The sequence below is a fragment of the Haliaeetus albicilla genome, chromosome 4, assembly GCF_947461875.1.
Source record: "Haliaeetus albicilla chromosome 4, bHalAlb1.1, whole genome shotgun sequence".
NCBI classification, from domain to species: Eukaryota; Metazoa; Chordata; class Aves; order Accipitriformes; family Accipitridae; genus Haliaeetus; species Haliaeetus albicilla.
This window is the reverse complement of record NC_091486.1, coordinates 13,511,325-13,537,300: the sequence shown is the minus strand read 5'-3', so window position 1 is coordinate 13,537,300 and position 25,976 is coordinate 13,511,325. Positions and strand designations below refer to the sequence as shown.

The following is a 25,976-nucleotide window of genomic DNA, read 5'->3' as shown; positions in this document are numbered from 1 at the left end:
TCCTTTCTCAAAGAGATTTTTTTTTTAACCTGGTTTCTGTTTTATTTTTGCTGTTATTAAAATCTGCTGTCTCCCTAGCATATAAATGACATTTATTCTCTCTTTCCCGATGGCATATCCTTGCTGGGTGCTCGCTGGTGGCTTCCTCTCCAACCACGTTGGAGTCAGACATGGGCAGACGGGCCCTGTGGGAGCACCTGGGCTGGGGGCCGGGCTGGGTGCAGGCACTCAGTGTTGTGTCCAGATGTGCCCAGATGTGGGGGAGCCACTCACAGATACCTCGTGTCTCTTGGCCATGGGACCAGCAAGAGGTGGGGGGAAAAGTCAGGGCCACTTGTAGATACCAGGTGTGGGTGTCTTGGCATCTCTGGGCTGCAGTCCAGCGCTGGGGGATGCTGACTTTGGGGAAGAGCAGCAGCAGCACCCAAATGCAGGTGGGCCTGCCTTTATTCTCCTGCCAGGGCTTGCAAGAGCTGAGCAGCCGTGGTGCTCTACCTGCTCCAGGAGCACAGTTTGGGCTGCAGCTGGGGAGTCCTGTCAGGAACCAAGGCATTAGCCTTTACCTGACACATGCCACTGACGTTACTCTGCACCCCCCGCCATATGAACACAAACTTGCAACCAGGAATTTTTTATTTTTTTTTTTTTGCTACAGCTTGGTCTTGAGCAGGCAGAGGGGAAGCCCCAGAGCGTGCACCATGCCAGGACTCCTCATGCAAGCTGCCAGGAGCAACATGCTCTCCTCTCCTGGTGCGGGCCAGTCACCCAGTGAAGTCATCCTTGGATAAGGGCTGCAAAAACCACCTTAACTCTTTGGGAGCCAAATGAGCATGGGACCACAGCCCCATGGTGGTGGTGCAGTCCCGGCTCATCCCGCACTCTCAGCAGGAGGCTTTGCAGCAGGTCCCGTGGCTGCAGCGAGGTTTCTTTTGGGGAGCTTTCCGCTTTGCTCCATATCTGCAGGCAGGTCCTGGGGCTGGAGGGACCCTGCTGGTGGCACCAGGATGTGCTGGACCACTTCCCTGGGGGCTACACGGGCTGTGCTGTAAGTGTATCCTTCTGTCCGTCCGTCTGTCCATCTGTCTGCCTGGCCCTAGACATACAGCTGTGGTAAGTACCTGGGTCAGGCACTAAAATGCAGTGGGCAGGGGATGCAAGCCTCCCACGGGCAGCACATCGGGAAACACCGCCTTGGTGGGACCCCGGTGAGTGGGGCTCAGGCGAGCGCAGGCGGAGGAATGGTGGCAGCCGACGAACCGACCCCGCCGTGTTCTGAACCTCAAACTCTCCTCGGGGCTCTCCTAAACCTGACTTTGATTGCAGAACCGAGGGTTGGGATTATGGATGTAGCTTTGCGGTTGAGTTTTGGTGCTGAAAGAGCATCTCTGGTGGGCAAAGGAAAGGGCAGCTCTGGAGGGTTTGTGGTGAGCAGATGAGCAGCAGAAGCGTGAACTACAACAGCACAACCTCATACAGAAATGACTTCAACTGCGAGTGAAATGCAGAAAAGACCCTTTTGAGAGAGATTTTCAGAATAGGTCTTAGCCTTTGCTAAAGCATCGCAGCTCGTCCTACCTTGTACGCTCACATGGTGCTTAAAGATGATTTTATCTTGGCTGGGTTGGGACTGTGCGTCTCTGGGCTGGCGTGCAGAAGTGATGCTTGGAGCATGAGTCCGCACCTATTAGCTCCAGACCTTCCTTGGCTGTGACAGCACCCGGCATGGTGGGGACTGCCAGGGACCAAGCTGCTGCCCAGGATGGGCGGCCTCTGCCAGGCAGCGAGGTTTGTCTCTTCCAGCGTCAGAGGAGCGATGGATCAGCAGAAGGCAGCAGTAATTGCCTGGAGGCTTTCAGGCAGAAAGCAAGGCTCTCGCTCGCGGACAGGCTAATGTAAGTCAGCATGTAAATTGGGTACAACATAAAAATAATTTCAGCCGAGCTCCTATGAACAAAAAAATGTTGTTGCTAAGAAATGTGAAAACAGAAAACAATAATGTGGCTCCTGCCAGGGTAATAAAGGTGTATCAGTGTTATGCCTGCTCTCTCGTACAGATCGCTTGCTTGTGACAGTAAATTAAGTACTGCAAAAATGGGTACAGTTTTCTCTGTGGCCATTGATGCTTCACATCATGGAAATATCAAATGTTTCTGATGGCTGTTCATTACCCTGCGCTTGAGAGGGAAGCAATCCATTGCTGGCTCCATTATTTCCACGACAGCAAGGAAATGACTATGGGAGGTTTAAAAATGAAAGAATACGGCAAGGTTAGATGTACCAAACCTCAACAGCCTGTTGCTGTTCACTACGGCCAATGCTAACCCCGGGCCTGGGAGACACCACACTGTCTCCAGAGTGATGGACAACCAGGGGTACTTTTTGCTTCCAACTAATTGCTGGTTCATAAACTGTGAAGTTTGACCTTGAAAATCTCCAGAAAACTTACTTTGAAGTGTGACAGTGGTACGGCACAGCTCCTCAGTGAGGAGACACGTCTGCCCCGCAGCCAGAAAGAGCTTTAAGTGTTTACTGAGTACCAGATCTGCTTCAGCTGGTGCAAGGAACCGACGAGTTGCATCTTCCATGTTCTGTACAGATACACACCATGGAGTTGATGGGAGGATGTGGCTGGTGTACAGCATGCAAACGTTTCCTTCTGGTTTTTCTAGTTTTAAAATGAGAGCAAGCTAATCTTACATGTGGTTGAGTTGCTGCCATGAGGTGGTCAATGTAGTGTCAGTCACAACAAAAAAAAAGGTGATATAAACCTGCCCTACAAGCACACCAAGGCAAAGCAGGAAAAGGTGAGAGTCTACCCAGCTGCTGTCAGCCCCCCACGAGCCAGCTTCACATTTTTATCTCAACAAACAAATTACCTTAGCCTGATTCAGTCCTTTCTCCAGAGGAAAAGGGTTTGGTTTGTGGAAATTGTAAGCAGATTGAAGGGTTGAAATCTGACCAAAGACAGACTGTCTGGGGGGGGTGTCCTGGGAAATGGGTTGATGTTTTACCCTACTAGCCTGATTTTCTCCATTTCTGATGATGTAGGGAATTTATTGTCTGTCCTTACCTTACATGCCAGGAGGGGTGGGGGGGTGTGTGGTGGGGTTGTGTTGGGTTTTTTCTTTTGGAAGCAGGCTTGGGCAGCGCTGAGCTCTGCCGCCCTCTCGATTAATTTGAACCTCAGCTTTTTTAAACAGAAAGTGCAATGACAATGCCACAAGTGGCTTTTTATGAATGAACAAAATAAACCATGTCAAAATGCATTTCAACTGTTAGCAAAGCAGCATTTTTAATGAATCTCCAAAGCTTTTGGTAATTGAGCTTTGTGTCTGAGAGCACGTGGTCTTTCGGCTGTACGCTCGAGGGGAAAAAACATATGAGACATCACAGGAAGCGATGCTTTTGTGGGAGACTGTTGAGTCTCATGCACATTGAGGAGGTGCTTTTGCTCTGTGCTGAGCTCCGTGCCGTGGTGGCTGCACTGAGCTGATTTCAGCTGACTCAGGGACTGCCCCTGAGCTTGGGGACTGTCCCCGTGCCCTGCCACAGCAGCACAGCCACATGTGCTTTTACAGCTGACCAAAATGCCTGCATGGGCAGAGGGAAATGCAGGAGTCAGAGCCAGGGCTTGTGATGATGGGAGACTGGGGGTGCTGGTGGGGTTGGGGGGCCACTGGTGGGGATGCTGGGCACTAGTAGGGGTGCTGGGCATGGTAGTAGGAGACCCACTTGGGGCTTTTTTTCATTGCCACAACCTGGCTGCTTTCCGAGGAGGGTGTCTGCACGATGTTCTGCCTGGCCACCGCTCCCAGCAGCATATGAGGATCACGTATGAAAGAGTCGAAAGCCTTGCTAAAAATCAGGCTGCAGGATATTTCTTACTTCTGCGCTATCTGCAGGACGTGGTGCCTGTTCAGAGGAGGAAATTAACTTGGTCTGACACGACTTGCTCTTGATAATGCCCTGGTGCCAATACGCACCTGCTCAGCCACTCTGCAGTGGTTATAGCTCGTTCATCCAAGTCCTCGCTCTGGCGTTGTCGTGGTTTCAAGCACGACGAAGCCACTCACTCATTCCTCTCCCCCCAGGGGGATGGGTAGGTGAAAATATAGAAAAGCTCGTGGGTTGAGACAAGGACAGGGAGGGATCACTCACCACTTATGGTTACGGACCAAAACCAGGCTCAACTTAGGGAAGAAACAAAATCAATTTAATTTACTGCCAATCAAATCAAAACAGGATAATGAGAATTAAAACCACATCTTAAAACACTTTTCCCCCCACCCCTCCCTCCTTATCGGGCTCAACTCCACTCCCGGTTTTCTCTACCTCCTCCCCCCGGCAGCACAGGGCGACAGGGAATGGGGGTATTCGTGGATGAAAAACAATATGAGCCAGCAATGTGCGCTCGCAGCCCAGAAAGCCAATCGCATTCTGGGCTGCATCAAAAGAATCGTGGCCAGCAGGTCAAGGGAGGTGATTCTCGCCCTCTACTCCACTCTCGTGAGACCCCACCTGCAGTACTGCCTTCAGCTCTGAGGCCCCCAACATAAGAAGGACACGGACCTGCTCGAGTGAGTCCAGAGAAGGGCCATGAAGATGATCAGAGGGCTGGAGCAGCTCCCCTATGAGAACAGGCTGGGAGAGTTGGGGTTGTTCAGCCTGGAGAAGAGAAGGCTCTGGAGAGACCTTATAGCAGCCTTCCAGTACGTAAAGGGGGCCTACAGGAAAGACAGGGAGGGACTCTTTAACAGGGAGTGTAGTGATGGGATGAGGGGTAATGGTTTTAAGCCGAAAGAGAGTAGATTTAGATTAGATATTAGATTTAGATTAGATATTAGGAAAAAAAATCTTTACTGTGAGGGTGGTGAGGCACAGGAAGAGGTTGCCCAGAGCAGTTGTGGATGCCCCATCCCTGGCAGTGTTCAAGGCCAGGTTGGATGGGGATTTGAGCAACCTGGTCTAGTGGAAGGTGTCCCTGCCCATGGCAGGGAGTTGGAAGTAGGTGATCTTTAATGTCCCTTCCAACCCAAACCATTCTACGATTTTATGGTTCTATGAATCACGAGGAACCTTCTGCTTGCTCCTTTTCCTCCATTTCTTATACTCAACCCCTGCCCCGAGTGCTGCCGAAGGCAGGTTGAGGGGGCCGTGGTGCTGCCGCAGTCGCTGCAGTCCCCACAGAAAGCCCCGCACCCTGGCTCAGGGCCCCATGTTTGCCCACGCTGCTGGGGGTGCTCCCCAGTAAATCCCATAGGCAGCAGATGCTCCTCGGCAGCCCACCACCAGCAGCGCAAACCTGAGGCTCTGGCTTAATAAAAAGCTGATGGGGAACCTGCAAGGTAACAAAGTTTTCGCTGTTCACTACACACAGTTAAGAATTAAAGAGGAAAAAGGGTACAGTTGGGATGTGTAGTGAAGGTAAGAGAACAAAAATGCATTGGGGCTACAAGTGAAACTGTTATGTTAATGAATCAAATTAGCAACTAGAAAAAAATATTGTGGTAGATTTTAAGGAAATTGGAAATAGGTTCCAACGTGATAATTTGCTCTAATTGCACGCAGAGGTGTCTTGATGCAAAACAAAACCATTCAGAAATGGCCTCCCCGTGTTATCGTGCAAACTAACTGGGAAAAAAAATCCATCTTATTCACAGCAAGTTTGTTTTTACTGATCTTGCGCCTCTCAATTACTTTTTAATGGTCTGCATTGAAAAGAAATTCCTGTATGCACACTTGAGAATATGAAAACACCCAAATGATAGCTTATGATTTAGTAGGATTAAAGTATTATGTATGCAGGTGTAGCACGTTTCAGGTTATTAGTAATCCAATCTATTTTTTACGACATTATGGTGTAATTTTCTGTATGAAACTTCAATATAAGTCTTGAGCTGTATCGGAACATAAACTAAAATGTTCCTGACTCTGTCACTTTTCATGGTCTTTACTTTGATTAATAAATGCAACAAGAGCTATAACGTTCTTCAATATGAGGCTGCGATCATCTTTCAATCAAAATGTGTCGCTCAGCTTTTTATAACTTTTCGCATCAATATGTAGGGCTTGAGAAGGAGCAGCAATAGGAATTCATTGCAACTGAGCACGTACACCTGAAAGGCTCTGCAGAAGACGAGCGTATTTCTGCTCGCTGCAGCCAGCCAGTCTCCTTGGCACGGTCAGCAGTTGTGTCCTTGGAGACTCGGTGTCACGTGCGGAGAGCTGGGGAGCAGAGGGGAGATGCGTACTGCAGAACTGGACGTGGATTTGGCACCCCAAATTTCAGACGGATTTGATCTTACCTCATTGGGCACCTTACTCAGAAATACCATTTTTCAAATGCACCCCAAGATTGGTGTGGAGCTGTACTCCAACATTCAGGCCTGTGTGGGAGGGGAGTTGAACTGCAGGGACAGACTTTGGCATTATACTCAGTAACACAATTTTGTAACCACATAGTCTACAACTCGAGACAAATAATACAATCCAAACTTGGGCCTCAGGATGCAGCTGGAGGGCAGACAGGGAGGAAGGACGTATGCTGCAATTCCTCATCCCCGCACAAGCAGCTGAGTGAATTTTGCATTTCCCTTGGCCACCAACATCAGGAGGAAGCTCCTCCGCGTTCCCCCCGACCCGTCCTGCCAGCGCAGCTCAGGAGCCCCGGCCCCGTCGCGCATCAGCCACGGAGGTGAAAGAACTCACAGGCTTGCCAGGTTGGTCTGTTTTATTTCTGAATTATTCTTTACATTGTACAATATATAAAAATACAGAGTACCCAAAAAAAATTCACAGTGTCTAAAGGCAGTGATTACAGTCTAGGTCACCTTTATACTAAAGTACCATCAAGTTCAATTGCATAGGAAGGGTGATGTGCCTTCACAACAGAGTCCAATAATACTCTCCAGGTTTTGCTGTTTTGGGGCAAGCGTTCTGTGTTCGCATAATAATTTCCCATGTATCCAAGATCCAGTATTGCATCTGTCACTCTCCCACCTCAGTTACAAGCTAAATACTATCATTTCCATCTCACATACCGTTCGGCCTCCCTGAAGCTTCCTCTGTGGGAATGCTCCTAATTAACTGCATCGCTTTTAAGTATGCGCAGGTTTGGATGTTATCTAAGGAGGGGTGTGTGGATGGAAATCACACTGTCATGCAGCTGGCTGGCTTTTATGTTGTTTGATATTTTGGTACTAAAAACATTTTTTCTTCAGTTATTAATGGCCCACCCATGCCAACCTCTGCTTGACTCCATGGCATGCGAATTAACAGCATCCTGCTCATGGAGGTTTCAGAACTAGAGGAGTGCAGTGTTAATACTTTTCACTATCAGATTTGTTTAAAACCAAACTGCGGCTGGGACTTGCAGAAAGCCAAATGCTGCTCTTACAGCACTGAACCCTCTCAACTAGCAGGGGTGAATTTGCAGCTGAGGCTGGAGGCAGAACGGAAAAAAATCAAGTGCAAGACCCAAACTTACGTTGAATGCTATTGAGCACTTACAGTTGTGGCTATCTAAATAGTGGCTTGCTGGTTTTGCTCCTCCAGCCATGACTAAAGCAGACACTAAAATTTCCCAAAGGGCCCAAAGGAGGGATTTCCAGGCGGAACGGCTGAGACTGGGTAAGCCCCACGACAACCCAGCTCCAGAGGGGTTTCTGTCCAGTTTTGAAGGCTATGGCAATCAGGCAGCATCAAAATTTGTGGATTTGCTCACCTACCCCAAATCTGCTCTTGAAGCTGCCTGAAGTTTCCTCCTACCAAGCTTAAGGGGAAGATTTACCTGTTTGAGTCTGGGCCTTGGTCACGAGGGCATTAAAGTGATCTATTGGGGACAAAAAAAAAAAATCCCTCAAACCCAATTTACTGGGTATTTCTCTGTTATGCCAGAGAGCTCCAAGGGGTGCTGTGCCCTGCTGTACACGCAGGCTGGCTCGCCCGAGCGACAGGGTGAGGAATAGATGCAGAGCCTTGGCTGCCAACGCTGGGAGCTCCAGAGACACGCAGGGCACCAGGTGCCTGACTCCCATGCCCTGGTGGCTTTTTGGACCCCTCTGAAAAACCAAAAGCCATGGGCTTGCAGGGTTTCTCTTCCCTAAATGTTGTACTAAAACCTCCTAGTGTGACGATAAGGCAAAGCTTGTAATACCAATCAATAACTCAGAAGGCAGTTGTTAAATTCTTTAACATGGAAGATGACATTTTCCCCGTTCTAGTAGATGATGTCTTTTGCTCTAACGGTACAATATTTGTTACTCCTACTTGCTATTTTAATTTTCTTTGCTCAATTACTCCCTACTTATAATTACAAAAACAATAGAGTGATACACATGAGAGAGTTGGGAGGCTTATTCAGAAAAATATAAGCAGTAACAAGAATCTGTTTCTTAATCATTCTTAACCAGAATGATTTAGGGGAGAATCAGCATTTCTAACTAGAAAAATCAATTTTCTTTTCAATTAAAAAATTATATTTTATTTTCCTCAAAAGTGTTATTTTAAACCCAATGGAAAGGATACTAGATTTTTACAGGTTTTTTTCTTCACTTTGTCCCTGTGGAATTTGAATACCAGCACTGCCTTTCTTACTCTAAGTTTTCTCTGCAGGCATTTTGCTAAATATATATATTGTGTGTGTATATATTATAAATATATACTGTATCTATCCACTGATAGATGTATACACTATTACAAAAAAAGAGTAAGTTGTTACACAAACTTTACATTTACATTTTTTATATATATATATATGTATTTATATATATATAACTCTCCCCCCACTACATTTGGTACAAAGAATAAATCAATCTCAGTGGACAGCATTTTTCTCTCCAGGTGGGCTCAACATCAGATTAACACTGGAGGCGTCAAATTGTCTGCATCAGACATGGACTCCATTCCTACTCTCTGTTGATTTCAAACCAAGCATCTCATTTTCTGAACATAAGGCATTAGGAACAGTGGTGGTAAGACAATATGTATTCTTCTCCTATAGTATCTGTACAGTTCATATATTTAAGAGCAGCCCTGGCTCATATACTGAACATCTGAGTGCACCTTTAGAGCAACAGCACCTCTTCTGCTGTGGTTTGATTGTCAAGTGGTTTGTCTATTAGTGAGCCGCACAAGTTATTTCTGCTGGGTGATAGTTGATCAAGTAAAGCCCAACAGCAACGGCACAACACAGCCTGGATAATGCCATAATGCACGCTCCTTCTGGAGGGAGAAAGGCAGCCACTTCCATGGAAAAAGAAAGAAGAATGGCCTAATTAAAGATGTTTCCGCTACATACTTGGCTGTAAGATTTCCATCATATTTTACATACTGTATACTTGAATCCTATCCAAAGGGTTTGCAGAGAACCAGTGCCTCTAGACCAACACAGCAACTGCCCAGGGTTTCCCCTTCTCTGTATTAGGAGTGAAAGAAAAAAAAATATATACAGCAAGATGAGTCTTTTGGAAAGCAATGTTCCTGAACTAAATGCAATTCCAGTGTACTGTAAGATGGCCTTAGGAATAGGAAATTTTAGCAAGTTTAACATCCAGCTGCAGGAGCAATTCAAGCTGCTACAGATATTACAGACCTGATGATCAAGCTGCCGAATTACCTGGATCACAAGAATATCACTGTACATGGTGTCATTAACCTGCCACGCATTAGAGAGCTCATAAAAAATGCAACCCTCACACTGCAATAACGTTGTCCTTAAAGAACGGCACTCTCATGCAAACATTAATCGAGTAATAAGCGTTCTGATTTCTTTCTTTCTCTCTCTCTCTCTCTCCTGGATTCTACTTTCTGCTCAAATGGAGTCTACAAACCCTTGCTGTGATTGCCAATTATATGAAAAAGGGCTGAATCTATTTGGAAGGCTGGTAAGGAGGAATGTCTTGATGAAACTATAACCACATGCACCATCCTTGAAGCATCTACCCTCCAATAGCCTACAAAATATCCACCTCCTGAGCACAATGGCAGTAATGACCTATCTTGGTGAGCTGAACATTTAAATAATTTCAGCTGCTATGTGGCACTTTGGAAAAAAAACATAATCAGTTTACATCGTGTTATTCTGTGAAGCCAAAAATGGAAAAATGTTTAAGGAGGGGGAAAATAGAGAAAAAGAAAGGAAAAAGAGAAAATTAAAATAATTGCAAGGTTTGACTTTCTTGCATCCCCCCAAACTCCAGCTGCAATCCTGCCACGTGCATGGTAGTTGCAGACTGTGTCGCTATGGGGAATCTTCTGAAGGGGAAGCTCAGAGAATGCTTTAATTTTACAATGGCTAGAGTGATCTTGGGAGCCAATGTTTTCTTCTGAATCACATAAATTAAAGCTGGGAAATCCCATCCTGATAGCCTAATGTAATAATTTTCAACCCCTGGGCTACATACTCATTAGAACGACTTTAAGTCAGGATTTTCAGTGTTGCTGAGGGGGATGTGGAAATTCGGTGAGATGGGGTGAACGCGTTATGGCACAAGGCACAAAGGCATCGCTCCTCAAATGGGATTTAGGGGCCTGGGAAGAGCCTTCCTGCAGGTGCTGGTCCCTGCTACCAGTGCTCTCCCGCTTCCCTGGCGATCCCGCTTCACTCCTGCTGCTCTTGCCCCGGCCACGCTGCCAGGCAGGGTTAGCGCTGCTGAGCCACTGTGCCGACGTGGAGGGATGCAGCAGGTCGCTTCAGACAGAGCTTCGAGAGCTGCATCAGCTCCTGACCCTGCTGCTTCAAATGTGAGTACACCTATTTAAGGGCACCTCTCTCTCTCCCTCTGTTCCCTCTATTTCACCCAGTGGGGCCATAGCAGAAGCAGGCTGAGCTGCTAAAGTAGAAAAACAGCTGCTGAAAATGATGGGCACCACTGAGCCTAAGGTGTCCTCGTGGCAGTGCTAATGACCCCACTTTATTACAAATACCCTACAGCCTTCAATCACTGCAAACTGAAGTCGAACAAAGTAATTTAAAAATGGGAGGCTACTTTATTCTTGCCTTCTGGTCAAACCACCATAACACAGGCTTACAGAGCCATGTTGGCTTTTCCTCACAGGAAAAGCAATGTACTTGTCACGAGCAACACAGCCTTTCTTCATTTCCTGCCGGCTGCCTGCGTGAAAGAGCTGAGTACACAGCCCAAGCTGGGCTTCCAAACAAGCAACTGCAAAGGAATAGCACTGAGAAATGACCGGTGTCGGCTTACAGCGAAATCTGAAATAAAGCGAAGACAAACGGGACTGCTGGGAACACGGCCGAGTCAATGGCCAAGCACGGGCATGGCAATTGCTCGAGTAAGATGCAGACGACAAAGCCAAGCTCGGGACCACGTGGAGCTCATGCGCGTTTCAGGGTGTACTTTTATCTCATGCTCAGTATTGCGACATTCTAAAATCCTTAGCATCAGGAGTTCATTATAAATATTTAGAAACACTAAATGATAACAGCGGTGAACTTGTTCACGTTGCTAACACATTGGATGTAATTGTACATTAAGCACCAGCAATAAGTTTCCTTTTTGCCAAACAATTATGTCAGACAAACATCTGGTTGTAGACAACATGGCTTCTGCATCAAACTAATACAGTTCTTATAGACACAGTCACACACATACACAAAATTACATTTCAAGGCTGGATATAGTGTTTAATAATGCTACTGCCCCAATTTACTTCAATAGCTGCAGCAGCATTTGTTTGTTGGGTTGTTTTTGTTCAGAAAAATTAAAGAAATATTGGCAAACAACGCACATTACTCAGCTGCGTTACTATTTCATAGAGTACTGACTGGAAGACACTATAAGAATGTGCAGCAGACTTTCTGGGTCTTGTCAGACTATGGAAACATTCCTTAAGAAATACCCTCCCCCCACAAAGTCAGCATTATTCACTCTTTGAAAGTAAATGAACTAAAAACCAACAATAAAAGAAGAGGAAAAATTAGCCCAAAGCATGGTGATTTCCCACAAGAAGAGCATGGCTTCTAAAGTTGCCTTTCCTGGCAGACGCAATCAGGATCAAAGCTAGAACAAAAAGAGTTAACACTGTCTCAGAAAAAAAAAAAGAACAAGAAAGAAAGAAAAAAGCCCATGGCTCTTGTGCGGCAATCATCACATCTTTTTTTTCCAGTGATATAAACATCTTTTTGTTTGTTAGGCACTCCAAGTTCACGTCTCCGATGTTATTCCAACATTTACTTTTCTCAGTGTCTCACTGCCTCTATAATTTTCTTTTAATTAAGACTGGAAACATTCTGGAAAGCTTCTTCGGGTAATACACTTTGTTCGTGTGTTGTTTCTCATCAGCTGAACTGCATGTTACCAAAGAAGGCTGCGGAGAGTATTTCCTGTAATATGAAAAGATTCTGTTGAAGATACAGGGAACACTGCCCTAGAAAGTTACTTCTTTTTTTTGTTTTTTTTTTGTTTGTTTTTTTCAGAAACATTAAAAAAAATCAAAAATAAAAAAAGGAAAAGAAAAAGAAAACGTTCTTCAAGTTGTTGGCACGATGGAGTCCCGCTCGGCCTGTCTCACGAGCTGCGTGTCATCCAGTGCACCATTGCTACCCTGTCTCAGGAAGGATGCTCCTCACCAGACAGACACCCCTGCCCCAGGAGGCCACCTCTTGCCTTGCTTAGAGTGCGCCCGTGTGTTGTGTGCTGCTGCATGGTGGCCACTGAGCCCAGCACACAGCCACCTCCTTGACAATGTCGGCCTTGGACAGCAACGCTGATCTTCCAGCCATAAACAGTTGCAGTAGTAAGAGCCATCTCCAGCCAAATATCCACAAAAGCTCTGTAGAATGGTCCATATGCATTTTTGTCCTTGTAAGGAGATGTGCTGTTTACAAGAAATACAATTAACCAAAGGAAAAAAAAGACCCTACTATACAATATTTACATCTAGAGGCTGGGCCAGTATTTGGTCCATAAAATCAATTAAAAAAAATTCATATAGGAAGTGATCCAGTCCTCTGGGACCTGTCCATCATCAGCTGTTGGTAAAGGTCCTTCCAGGGGAGGCCTCCGGCCTGTAGTCATATTTATTCAGTGTACTGGGATAATAGGTTGTCGTGTACACATTGGTTTGCTGCAACGGGTAGAAGTTGGTCCTGTCATCTGGTATCAAATTGTTCTTGTTAAGTGTCTGTAAAAGAGAAGAGGAGATGACAGGCATGGCAATGGTGCCACATAATTACTCTTTTCTACCTGCAGACACCTCCCTCTCACCTGCCTTCTCCATCGTGGTCTCTGTTGTAGCCACCACCGCCTTCCCTCCAGCTGGGAGAGTAAGACGGTACATCGTACTCGCTACGGGGCTAGTCTGCGGGGGACCACAGCTCCTGCCAGGTCTCCTTCCATGGACCTGTGCTCAGCTACCGCTAGGGCCAGAACCCAGAGCCTTCTCCAGAGACCCGGAGTCTCCTGGTAGATGGCGTGTTGTCTGAACATCATTGTCACACAAAACCATGCTGGGCCTACACGAAAGTTGGTGATTAATGGCAGTGCTCAATCTAATCTCTTCCAAAATGCTCATGTTATAGCCTGCGGCTCCCTTTCAAACCAGTTGCCAAATGGCAGCTTTTTCTCTTTGGAAGAGCAGGTGTGCATTTACCTGATCTCCATCTCCATTGGTAGATATCCAGGTTTGGACCCCCCGATATTAAGTGTGTCACTTCTGTAAGCTACAGTATAAGTAACAAATCATGGTCACTTTTGGAAAAACTAAAATGACTTAAAAAATTTAACAACCACGTAAAAATTGTTGGCAACAATAACATAAAAAATGAGAACCACAAATGCCCCTTTTACCATCAAAATTTAGAAATGGCTTTTTTCTCCCTCCCCTCTTCCCCCCCTTCTTTGCTTTTTGCGAGAATTACTATTACTCTTCCCACCAGCAAGCAGATGTCCCCCTCTCCCCAGACTAAAGCCCATTGCTATGCCAGCTGTTACCGATGCACGAGGATAAAATCCCATTTTGGAGGGGGGGGATGCAATAATTTTATGGAACTTTCTCCTGCATCTTTATAGTCATCTGATTTCTGTGAATTTGGCTGAGGAACTTTTATGACAGTTTTTTTTTAACTAACCCCTGGCTTAGATTTCTTACACATGTCTCTGGCCTATGTTGCTCCTATGTGCACCTTTAATGGTTGTCATGAAGGGAACTCACTCTGATCTGGGAGTCAACACTAGGCATGTTTGCTACAGCATCCACACGATCGGGACACAGCACATTTAAGGAGGGTATGAGCGTCTCTCCTGTCTGGAGCAGAGAGATGGAGAGGTCTAATGAGGCAACTAGTCCTGGGACCTAATGGTTGTTCTGCCACAACCCCATGCTCCTGGGGGAAACCACTTTACCTCAGTTCCCCCTTGAGACAAACACCTTGTACCTGACCCAGCTCAGAGCAAGATGAAAATTAATTAACTAATGCTCAAGTCCATGAAATACCCAGCTCCATTAGCTTTACTTGACCCATCTAATTTCAGCCACCTAAACTTCAGGCATTGTGGCTCTGTCGGCAAGGCGAGGAGAAGTCTCCTTCCTGCGTGAAGGCAGATGCAGATGAAAATTGCCTTCTGGGGAAGCCCCAGCCTCCCCCCGCCTGCCCCCCCCCCAGCCCTGGCAGCAGCGGGGCTACCTGCCAACACTGGGTGCCCAACTTTTAGGAGGTTAGTGAGCGGGGTCTTGCCCTGTGCCCATTGCACAGTCAGGGCTTAGCCACATCCCAGCTGTGACTGCTGTAATGATCAGAGCTACCCCTAGGCTCAACAACAAGACCACAGGCAGTACATTTATCTCTCAATTTCTTTGTAATCAAATAATTTTACTGCATGGGGAGAGGGAGAGGAGGAGGAAGAAAAGAAAATGCTTTCTTCTAATCCGATGATAGCAGACTGAAAGCTACAGCTACCCCAGGAGCTGCGACCCCCAGCTTCATACAAGACATTAGGAGGAAAGGCTTTCCTATGGCAAAAGCACCCTGGCAAAGAAATTTCCCAATTGCTGAACTACCAAATAACTTTTTTGGAAATAGGCACTACCTGAAACATCTCATACATGAAAAACGGAGGAGACCCAGCCTCCTCCTGGTCTGATTGCGATCTCTCCCTGCCTGGAGTCTCTAAAATGAGCTCACACCTCACATCACTTGTAGGAACCAAAGAGAGAATTTGTATAGGCATGCTCAAAGTGACAAATATTTCCAATGAATGAGAATTTGTGCCCTCCAATATGAAAGGAAGAAAGGAAATGTCATGCTTTGCTCCTAGTCACCCAAAGAAATATTAAAATAGTGTGAGCAACAGTCTGCTGCTTTGTGCTGGAGGCTGGGAAACAAGGAAGCCAGGCTCAGTCCTCCGCTGCTTGCTATGCTTCCTTGGGAAATCCAATTAACTGCTCTGTGCTTCAGTGTCTTCTGACCCAGCTTGATAAAAACATTGGAGATCCCCTGTAAAAATGCACTCTGCTAAGTACTACAACTGAGTATTTGGGGGAACTGCTCTCTGGCAAACACCACAGGTGTTCATACTGGCTGTACACGATGGCTGCTATTTCCTATCGGTGTCTCTAGCCCAGGATACCCACTGCAGGCAGCATAACCCCATGGCCATGGTCCAGCACAGCAGGAAGAAGAGGCTGAGTCCCATTGCCGCACTCTCTGGGCTCTCCTAAAGGTGGTCCAGCATCCAGGCCTCATCTGGGTCACTTTTTGGGACGGTTAAGATTCATGACATGCCAGGATTACCACCTCTGAAATCTGGTGACATCAAAATTGTGACCTGGGATGGCCCAAGACCATCTTGATCTGAGGACAAAGACCTCAGGACTCTACTTTTTTGGCTTTCACTTGGAAAATCTGTATGAGTTTCAACATGTCCCACAGAGTTTAAAACTAGGCCCTTACAACAGACTTTGCATTTAATTAACATGATTTGCATTTTTTCCTCTCTCTCGTCTTACTTTCATATAACATTTAATTAGGGAAAAAACCCCACAACTGTTCCTTTGCTTTTTTTAGTTTTATTTTTGATGGAGGGCTTATATCTTAGGGAAATACCTTATGAAAATGGTTTAGCGGAATTTATAATGCAATTAGCTGCAGAGAATTTGTCTCCAGAAACGCTGTGATGGCAGTACTGTCCTAAATCAGCATGATCAATGTGCACTGCCTTAACATTTCCCCACACAAACTTATTGTCTGTCTCATTTTAATAAATAGATGATTAGGTTCCTCGGCACTAGAAATTGGTTGATATTTTGAAGAAGGGAAATTAGGCAGCAGTGAATTTTAGAGATGTACACACACACACACATGCATGCACTGCAGGAGAAGAGGCGCGCAGTTAAATCTCTCTGGGTGGGCTCCCGTGCCGTTTTACTCAGAGCTTTAACCCTTGATCTTGTCCTGCAAGTCTTTGCTGTGACAGTACAGAGATGGCCAACGACTTTCCCTTCAGAAGATATTCCCACAACGCTATATGGGTTATGCTGCCACGGTCAGAGCCTCCTGACAACTTGAACTCACTGGAGTGTGTGTGGGATGAAAACAGCCTGCTGCACCCATAGGTGTTCCCACCAATATTTATCAGTCCCAACAGGAAAGGCCAAGAGTCGTCACCACCACACAACTACAGTCGATCACAAAAACTAACACAGACCAGACCTTTGCTCACAGCCCAACTCCTACGAGTGCCTCTTCACCTCAGCCACCTCTGAGCCAAGTTGCCGATATTGACAGTGGCCAAGAAGCGTTTGCTGAAGACAATGCCCTGTAAGTCCTCTTAGAAGGGACAATCCTTCGGTGCTTTTGCAGGGACTTGTCTGTGTCTGCAGTAACTAAGCTGACTAAAGCGGCACAGCGAGCCCTAGAGCTCAGGCTGCCCTCAGTAGAGGTTTCAGAGGAGGAAGACAGACTTGCCTTTGCTGCCTGAGCCATTCTGCACTACCATCCTGCACCCTGCAGGGAGATGTGCAGTCATCTGAGCACCTGTGAGACCTTACCGATGACACTTTTCCTGACACTCAACCTGTATTTTCCCCTTCTTGCTGTCTGCTCCCTCCCATATCAAACACTAATGCCTCCCTTTGCTCAGTAAGCAGGATCAGAAAGAACCAAAAGCCTGATCAACGTTTACTGCTGGAACATCACTTGGTGCAAAATCTCTGTGCCATACACATTATGTATTTCAAACACTGAGGGAAACATACTTCAGGCCGTCATTTTGGTCCTACACTGCCTTGAGAAGAAAGAAGCTTCTGATAGTTGTGCAAGCATAATATTCCCCATAAAAGGAGAGGCTATAACCTGAGATAATATGAAAACCTGTGGGCTGTGCTTAGAAAAAGTGCTCCATTCAACTAATAACTAGAAGCTCAACATGCATCAATCAAATACTTTTACCTGCTTCCTCCCTTCCAGTATGAGCCATGCCATCCTGGCATATTTGATATAATTTGTTTCTTCTGGTCTGTTCACCACTAACCTCAGTTCAAGAACCTGTTAGCAGGAGGTAAGCCACTAGCACACACTAGCCCAACCGAGTGGATCAGTCAAAAGCAGGCACAACTTCAAATGTTTTCTTTAAAAGACCCTTAATTATGTTGTGTTGGCATATGATTAATATATTAAAGGAATTCTCTGACCCAGGAGCTCTGCTTTGTCAAGCAGGGATGTTTTCGGATAGACTAAGATGGATATCGTTTTAAGAGAATGTGAAACAGCAGCAGCTTTCTCCATTATATGTGATCTGTCAACTAATCAAAAGGTCCAATCTTGTTGCCAGTGAATTGCATGTCTATGCCAAGCACCACAGAATCCTGCGTATTTCAATATTTACAGAAATACATAAACAATTTGTTATCACTCTTGCTATTGTATCATCAATTAGTTAGAACTGGAAGAGTCTGAGGGAAAACTTTAGATATCCCCCCATTGTGTGCTGCTCTGCCCCCTGGTATTCATACCGGAGGCAAAATACTGACATGCACTCGCAGGCTGTTGTTTCTCCCAAGGTAGAGCCAAGTGTTGGATGTGTTAAACATGACTGTATTGTGCCATATGCATACATTTAACTTTGTTCAGCTTTCTCCACTGGTATTTTTAGCCTAAGTGATCATTCAGATTTTCCATTTGTTACTTTTTCTCCAGCAATGCCTTGCCACGACTCCCCCAAATTCTGCCTCTGCTCCAAATCATTAAGTCATAATCCACTGACCTATTTGCTTACATTCTCCCAGATGTATCAAAACATCTTCATGCGTAACAGTATGGGACTTTCAGTACTACTCCCATCCTACAGCTGCATGTATAAGCTGTATAAACATTTCTTACACACATAAACAGATCAAATGTTTCAATTTTCAATCAACAGTCATGAAAATTTCAAAACTTGATTTAAAAAGATTAACATCTCCCCACCCCCAATTAAAAGGAATTCCCTATAGTTTTTGAGAAGTTAAAGTGAAAAGGGTGCTTCTAAAAGCATCTGATACACATACAACTAATACCAAAATAAGGACCATAAAGTAGTTCCCACAGGATGACATGCAATGGCAAGATTTCCTTAATCTTCTCATGCAGAAAGCACTCAGCTTTCTGAAGCTCAGCATTCTCTTTGAGCTCCAGATCTTCTTTTCTATTCTGGGGGTGGTGTGGGGGAAGAGTCAGCAAGTTTCCCAAGAGTTTTGTAGGTTAATCTTCACCAGCTATGCAGCACCACAGTCCCTGGGAAGTCAGTGAGCAAGGACAATTTCCCCCAACCTCACAGTTTCTCCACTATTTCTCTGTTGACAGGTGTCATTTCAGTTCTTCCACCTCCCACCCGTGACACTTTCCTCTTTAAAAAGGTAAAAAGAAGAAAGAAAAAGTTGGGTGATGTTCCCAGGCAGCTTCAAACCACTCTGTCTAGCATTTATGGTTAAATTATCACCACTTCAATCTCTGAAGAGGCTGAAAAACAAAGCACGCACCTTTCCAATGGGCATGACTCATCAGAGATGCGTCACCTGTGCCAGGCCTGCATAGTTGCAGGATTCCATCTTGCAAGTTTGTAATGTTGAACGTCCCAGTGTACTACAAAGAAAAACTTCCCCTTCATCACAAACTGAGCACGGGCACTAAGGGACTAAGGGTAACAACTCCAATCACTGCTACCCCTGGTCATCCACTGTGGACACAGGTGAAGGTCTAAAATCAGGGTCCAGGTAGCAGATGGCAACTTTGGAGTCAATCTGTTCCTCTTAGCAGTATCCAAATGAAGCCCATGTGCATTCTGCATCCTGCCTCTGCAGAAATCAAGGACAACATTCCCACTGAACTCCGTTACACAATTAGCCCTAAAAGAATTGAGGTAGCCTTTCCAATTTTCCTTGGAACGGCATCCAACAGACTTCCTGTAGCAACAGTGGGATGGCCATTACTCCCCCTCACCCCCCAGGAAAATGGAGGGATAAGGGAATTGTGCAATGATGTAATGAAGCCAAGATCCAACATTTAGGTTCTTTTGTGCTCCTTTTAAGTAATTTGCTTCTTGCAGTGAAATCAGATTGAGCAAAATGCCTTTTCGATGCAGATCAGCTGTTTTATGGAGCTAGCCATGCCTTCTTGTTAAAGGATGTTACTTTTTGCCTTCTAGGAACATTAACCAAATCAATTAGGGTTGTGGAAATATATTAATATTATGAAATATTTCCCACAGCTTGTACATCTCTGGAAGTACCAAGGCAAAGATCTCAGAATTATAATTAACCAGTAAGTTTGGAAATAATTAGCATAATAATTACATTTCAACAAAATAAACCATACAACTAAAATAACCTCTTTTGGCAATAATTGACACCAAGAAAATAAATGACGTCTGGCCCACCCACATGCTCCCTTTCTTCTGATCAACTGGATGCCATAACACTGCTGTGCCTCCTGAGCTATGCATTACAAATGTCCCTGGAAAGACGGAAAGTTGCCAGAAAGACCTTATGAGACCCATGTATTTACTGCAAGCCAAGAGTGATTTTTAAGACTTTAACAATTCTTCTTTCCAATCTTTCTTAAAAATTTGCTTAGTGTCTTAACACTAAACAATCTCACCTGATGCTTTTATAAAATCTCTTGAGCACTGCCTATACTGAAGTCAAAGGTAGCAGTGGCCAGGGTTTATTTATTGAGTTTTTTCTGATTAATTCAATAAGGCTGTTTGCAGGATTTACAGTGAAGTGTAGATGTACAGATGAAGAACCTATTTTCTATATAAGAAGATTTTTCCTCTTGAAAAGAGATACAAAAAATCCCACTGGGATACTAAACTTATGATTGCATGTTCTTTTTGGATGGAAGCTTACCATATTTTTAGACTGGAAATTCTTTGTTCACTGTTACTGGTAAATAAATTAAACAACCCCCAAATGATGGCAGCATCTGTAGATGTGCTCAGGTTGACAATGGAACTAACATTCAATTATAAGAAAATGAATAGCTACAGTTTTCTATAGCTGTTTGAAAATAGCTATTTTATCCTTATACTTAAGAGGGAGTAAGGTTATATTACTGGCATTTTAAACTTATAAAAACCTTCAGAGCTGGCAACATAAAGGACCATTGTCAGAAAGATGCGTTGGCACAACTCTGACTTTAAGCACATAAGTAAGATGACAAAACAAACTGTATGTAATAGTAAGGCAAACTGAAGTGAGTCCCTGCTTAGAGCTAAATCCAGGTTTAAGTATTTTTCTGAACTGGAAAGTGAAGTCCAAGGAGTTGATGGAAATCTTCCTACTGGCAAGTGCAGGTGTCTAGCCTAACGCTTGCTATTTATCCCTGGCTTGCCAGTAATTTGATGGTGGCAACACCATGACGAGGCGTCCAGACACAAAAAAGGAATTCAGTGCTGCCCCAAGCTGCTTCCCAATATAGCTGGTGCACAGGATATAGCAGACATGATCTCAGCTGCGTGGGAAGGTGTAAACTGTCTCCTTGCTGCACTACTATGCCTCAGTGTACGGCCTTCCTGCATCCCGCATGTATACAATAGTGTTACTACAGAGGCTCATCAGTTGAGCTACAGGACCTGCCCTTCTGCATGCTCTACTACTCAGACTAACTCACCAGAGGTATAAACACTGCCTTCTAAAACTAACTTTAATAGTTCAAATTGGGTGCAGATGATCATCTAGAGCAACTGGGCTATACCAGGCTTCAGCTGATGGTAACTAATAAGGCCACAGTGACTGGCTGTAGGTCTGTCCAGGAAAGGCAGTCCTCACTGCCTCATTGCAATTATATTGGAGCAAGCAGCCTTGAGTTTTCAGATGGTCTCAGAGCTGCTTATTCTGCTGAATTACCAACACAAGTCATGCAGCCAGGTGCCAGCCCACAGCGCTACATTTAGACTAAGAATTGCAAAGGTGTAACTGCAGTGGTGAAAAAAAAAGTAGTAAAAATAGAAATAAAAGTGAAAACTGGGCCTAATTTGCCATCTGCTAACTCCATTCAGTGTCTTATAGTCTGCTTTCCAAATATCTCCCACCCTCTGAATAGCTGCTTTTTGATTATTTTCCTCAAGACTGCTTTGTTTTCTCCCCATGTTGCATCTCACCTTGTTATTTCCTCTCTACATTTATAACCTCCTCAGGTCATTTTCCATTATGTCTATACCAGTGGCTGTTTTTTTGACACACCTCCCAATTTAGTATCTTCTGCTAGTTTAATTAACACACTGACTGCACCCTCTCCAAGGTCATTAATGAAGGTATTAAATAAAGCCAAACCTTGCATTCCTGCTTGCAGTGTCCCAAACAACTCCTCCCCATAGCCCTGTATGTTCCCATTAACGATTGCCCGATGTTCACAGTCCATTAGCCACGTTTCAATCTCTACAGCAGCATTCCTGTCCAAGCCAATTTCTATTTACACATCACAAGATTATTTAAGACACCAATACTATCCTCTTTTCTTTAGGCACATGGACCAGTAAAGCTACGTTTTTAACCAGCTGGGAATCTGCCCTTATGCAACCTGTGCTTTCTCTTCGTTCTCTAATGCTGAAACTCTGTGCAAAAAGTGATAAGTGTTTGATTTCTTCCTGCTCAGCATTAGGTCCCGCCTCAGCTGTCAGTTCAGCCCAACCACCTTTCATTTCATCAGGGTATGTGATATGTTGCCTTTCAAATATTAATTCAAATTTGCCTGTGTATTAACACTGACACAGATTTGTTTCAATGAGTTTCCATTGCTGTAGATGAAAGTACAGTTGAGTCAATCCCATTTGTTTCTCTTGGTTTCGCTCTCTAGTATGGCCCTGACTCTGCCAAATCTTAAAGACCAAGCGGGATTTAACACCCTGTTGATATGCTTTGTTAAATGAGGAAGGTCCAGGTGTACTCTATCGATTGCGGGCCTGCATGCTTACAGATATTTTGTCTTACCCCCAAATCCAACTGGCGTTTCCCACACAGACTTACTCTAGTTATTTGTGTGACTTTAGTGCATTGGACTTCACCAGCGTAACAGTGACTCAATTAGCTGGGAGGAAATTGGCCTGCTTTCTTACAAACGCTTTTGTATTACCTTTGCATTTCATGGCACTGGGGGTTTGCCCAAGATCCGTGATATTTATAAAGGTAATTGGAGTTGTTCATTAGCTGGTTCTCACAGACTCTGGGATACGGTCCATCTAGATTCCTTCATCCACAGATTTTCAGTTCTTTATTCACATGCTTTGTGCCAAATCTCAGGACGATGTTAGAGCTGACTTAATGAGGATTCCCCCAGCTATAGGGGAATGCAGGCAGAGCTACTCCTGCTTACACTACGCCAAACCTATCGTGCATATATAAATGATGCACCAGGGAAAAGTGGCAATAGATGTAGTGTTGCTGCAGCCTGTGCAGCCTGTGCCGTGGCAGCAGCCAGCACATGCTAAGCAGCCCTGAGCTCTCAGCTGCTCTTTAGGACAGGGCGGTCATGGTTCAGGAAAGAACAGCTCAGGTATTTCGGCCTCTCTCAGAGCTGCCAAACACATTCTGGATATTGAGTTCTAGTTCTGAATACTGACACAGCTATCTTTATTTTGTAAGCATGCAGCTCCATTTGTTTATAAGTCTACTTAAAAAGACGTTATTCGCTGGTGGAGCTATTCCAGAAAAGTAGCGAGGCAGCTCCCCTCCAAGTGTACCACAAAGGTTGTATGTTTTCTGGTATTTATTGTTTGTCTAATATTATCCTCTCCCTTTACTTTAGCTCCCTGCCTCTTCCATGGCTCTCTCTAAACTCTTCTGCAAACACATAATTAATTCCTCCTGCACATCTTGGCGGCACTGAGGATTTCCCAGTTTGGCTAATGTGCCTAACACTGCCAGACAGAGCTTCATGGAGACAAGGAGGGAAGAACCACTTCTAGCACCTGGACCAAGGGAGAACCCTTAACTTGAAGCAAATGAGTCTAGGGTATGATTGAAACAGCCCTCTTCTGACCAGTAGGGGGAAGTCATGTAAATACACAACAGTCAGTGCAGCGTGATTTTGTTATTCCCATTGCCACAGTTCTTCTTCATTTAATTCTCCTTCTTCTAGCACAGGTGGGTGGGTGGGGGCAGATACATGTCAACCTCAGAGAAATTAGGAAAGGCAAAAATTGCAAGAAAAAGGTAATATCAATTATTAGATCAATTAGTGTAGCTGGAAAAATCAGATAAACTTTTGAACAGATCTGTCTGTCTTCAGGTCTGAAATAGCAGCTCACATGTTCAAAAACCTGCCCACTTTTTCCAGCTATACTCATTGATCTAATTAAAACCAAAACAGAACAAAACTTGTCTGCCTACAAACCTGTCTTGCCTACATCCATAGATTATCACAGCTGCAGTAATACAACCCCAAAGAAAGGCTAGTGTGAGCATCCATGATGACTAGCCTAGCCTGTAAGAAGGCAGAGCATGGACCATATCCCTGACCTGGGTGTAGAGGAGATACGCCTGGTCGTACGAGGAGGAGGAGACAAGGCTGAGTCAATAAAGAAAAACATGACAGGATGAATATGAAGCATCCACCCCCAGCGTCACTTAAAATTTCTCAATATGGCTTAAAGAAGAAAACAAAAAGTCACCCCAAAAGCTAGACTCTCTCAAAATGGTGAGGGAGGAGGAACAATGTGGATTCCCACCCCACGGTGAGCAGCAACAGCCCTGCGAAGTAATGAAGGGTTTGTATGAAAAGTGGATGGAGCAGGGACCAATTCCCATTTGGGAACCATTGCGAGCAGCTGGATAGCATCCCAGAGGGAGCAGGAGCAAGGAAACATTCAGACCTGAACTGGCAGTTTCCCCTACGCTTAAATAATGTATCTATGAGAGGGAGATATCTGTGACTTGCACACAGCAACCCGCCAAGCCACTGCAGCCACGGGGTGAGGACACCTCCAAGAGATGCACATCGCTTTACAGGCACAATCCTCCTAGGACAGCCACACCTCCAGGCATGCTTGACTGCTCAATTTGACTTGACCCACTGATATAAAGGGGAGAAAAGACACTAATAGATTTTGACTGAGACGCACCACTTAATCCTTTTTTCCCCATCAGTAAGCTCTCTTGCTTTCCCTTCCTAGCAGGCATTATGTAAATTGAGAGTCCCCTGAAGAGACATTTGCAACTGCAGGATCATACAAGAAAGGGCACAATGCTCCTTTGCCAATACAACCCCCTGCCCCTACTATTCTTTTTCAAATAATACTATACTCATGGTAAGTACTAAAAATATGTACTCTACTATTCAAGCACTTAATGCTCTTAAATGCCACTTTGTTCAGGGGAAATAGTCTTTGTTAAACATGAAATTCACTAGGAGCAAAATTTATGTTTCAATCTGATTTACTATATTTTTATATACATATATATATATATGTATTTATTTATTCCAGCTGATTACATCAGCTAAATCCCTCTCTAAAATGCCATACAGCTAAAGCAAATACCTAAGGGACGCTGTTGATAACTTATTGACGATGTTGGGTATCATCAACTGCTGGCTTATTTCTGAACCTTACAGCCACTTTCTGGGGCTCGAATGATGCACAGTGAAAGGGTCACCAAGAAAAGAAAAAAGTTTATATCACAGTGCTATCAGTGTATGTGCTGTGATCACTACAAACAAATGGGTTAGCCAATTTTAGTTTAAGTAGCAAGATATCAAATCAAGCGATAGGACACTGAAGCCCTAAGTTCTCCATGGCAGAGAGAAACAAACATCCTCAGAGACAAAGGCTGACTTAGACAAACATTCCTCTAGGGCACTTGACAGTAGTTAAAGCTCATTTAAACTTGAACCACTGGCTGTCTCCCTACTACAAAAAAGGTGTGATTTTCAGCAGCAATGAAAATGACCATCACCAAGAGAGAGACGTTTAAAATCCATACAGGGATCCATTTTCCTATACCCTGAGCTTTATTTCTTTTTGCAATGTTGAAAGCCACACCAAACACCCAGCCTGTTCTTTTATTCAGAAGGATTCTTCTTCCAAAGACAGAATTGGTTTCTGTTTCGCAGCCATCCACATTGGTATTTTATTGCCTTAAATTATTTGGGATTAGTAATGAAGTGTGGATCATGGTGTCCGGAGTCCTTCACAAGTGGTGTCTTCTCTGCACTGTTATTTGATTCTCAACAGCATTGTTCTCACTTTATTAAAAATATTCATTGCAGCTTCTAATTTATACAGTCAAAAGTGACCTACTGACTATTCCCCCCATTTTCTGTTAGCTGCATTTATATTTGCTGTATAATTTTGCACAAGTGCAGGACTCTCAGTCCTACTGAAGTTAATGTTTATTGTTCTGATGTCCTCCTAGAAACTTCAGGTATCATGTGATACATCAAATATTTAGTTTCCCTCTTTCATTGCCATATCTGGCAATCTCACTCAGCTCTCACTTCATCTTCCCCCACAATAAATTTGTTCATTGATATAAATGACCGT

At 44.6% G+C, this 25,976-nt stretch overlaps 1 protein-coding gene across 4 annotated transcripts in view; it reads right to left on the bottom strand.

The window, feature by feature from the left end:
- Positions 1–6,712: 6,712 nt before the first annotated feature.
- The window catches only part of SEMA5B (semaphorin 5B), a 282,708-nt gene continuing 263,444 nt past the window's right edge, over positions 6,713–25,976 (bottom strand). For 3 of the 4 annotated variants that reach the window (XM_069780963.1, XM_069780966.1, XM_069780964.1), the window contains one exon: positions 6,713–13,146. In XM_069780963.1, the coding sequence (XP_069637064.1) occupies positions 12,991–13,146 (156 nt within the window). In that variant the 3' untranslated portion in view covers positions 6,713–12,990. Of the gene's footprint in view, positions 13,147–13,614; positions 13,685–25,976 lie in introns of all 4 variants that reach the window. The other variant, XM_069780967.1, reaches the window with a different exon arrangement.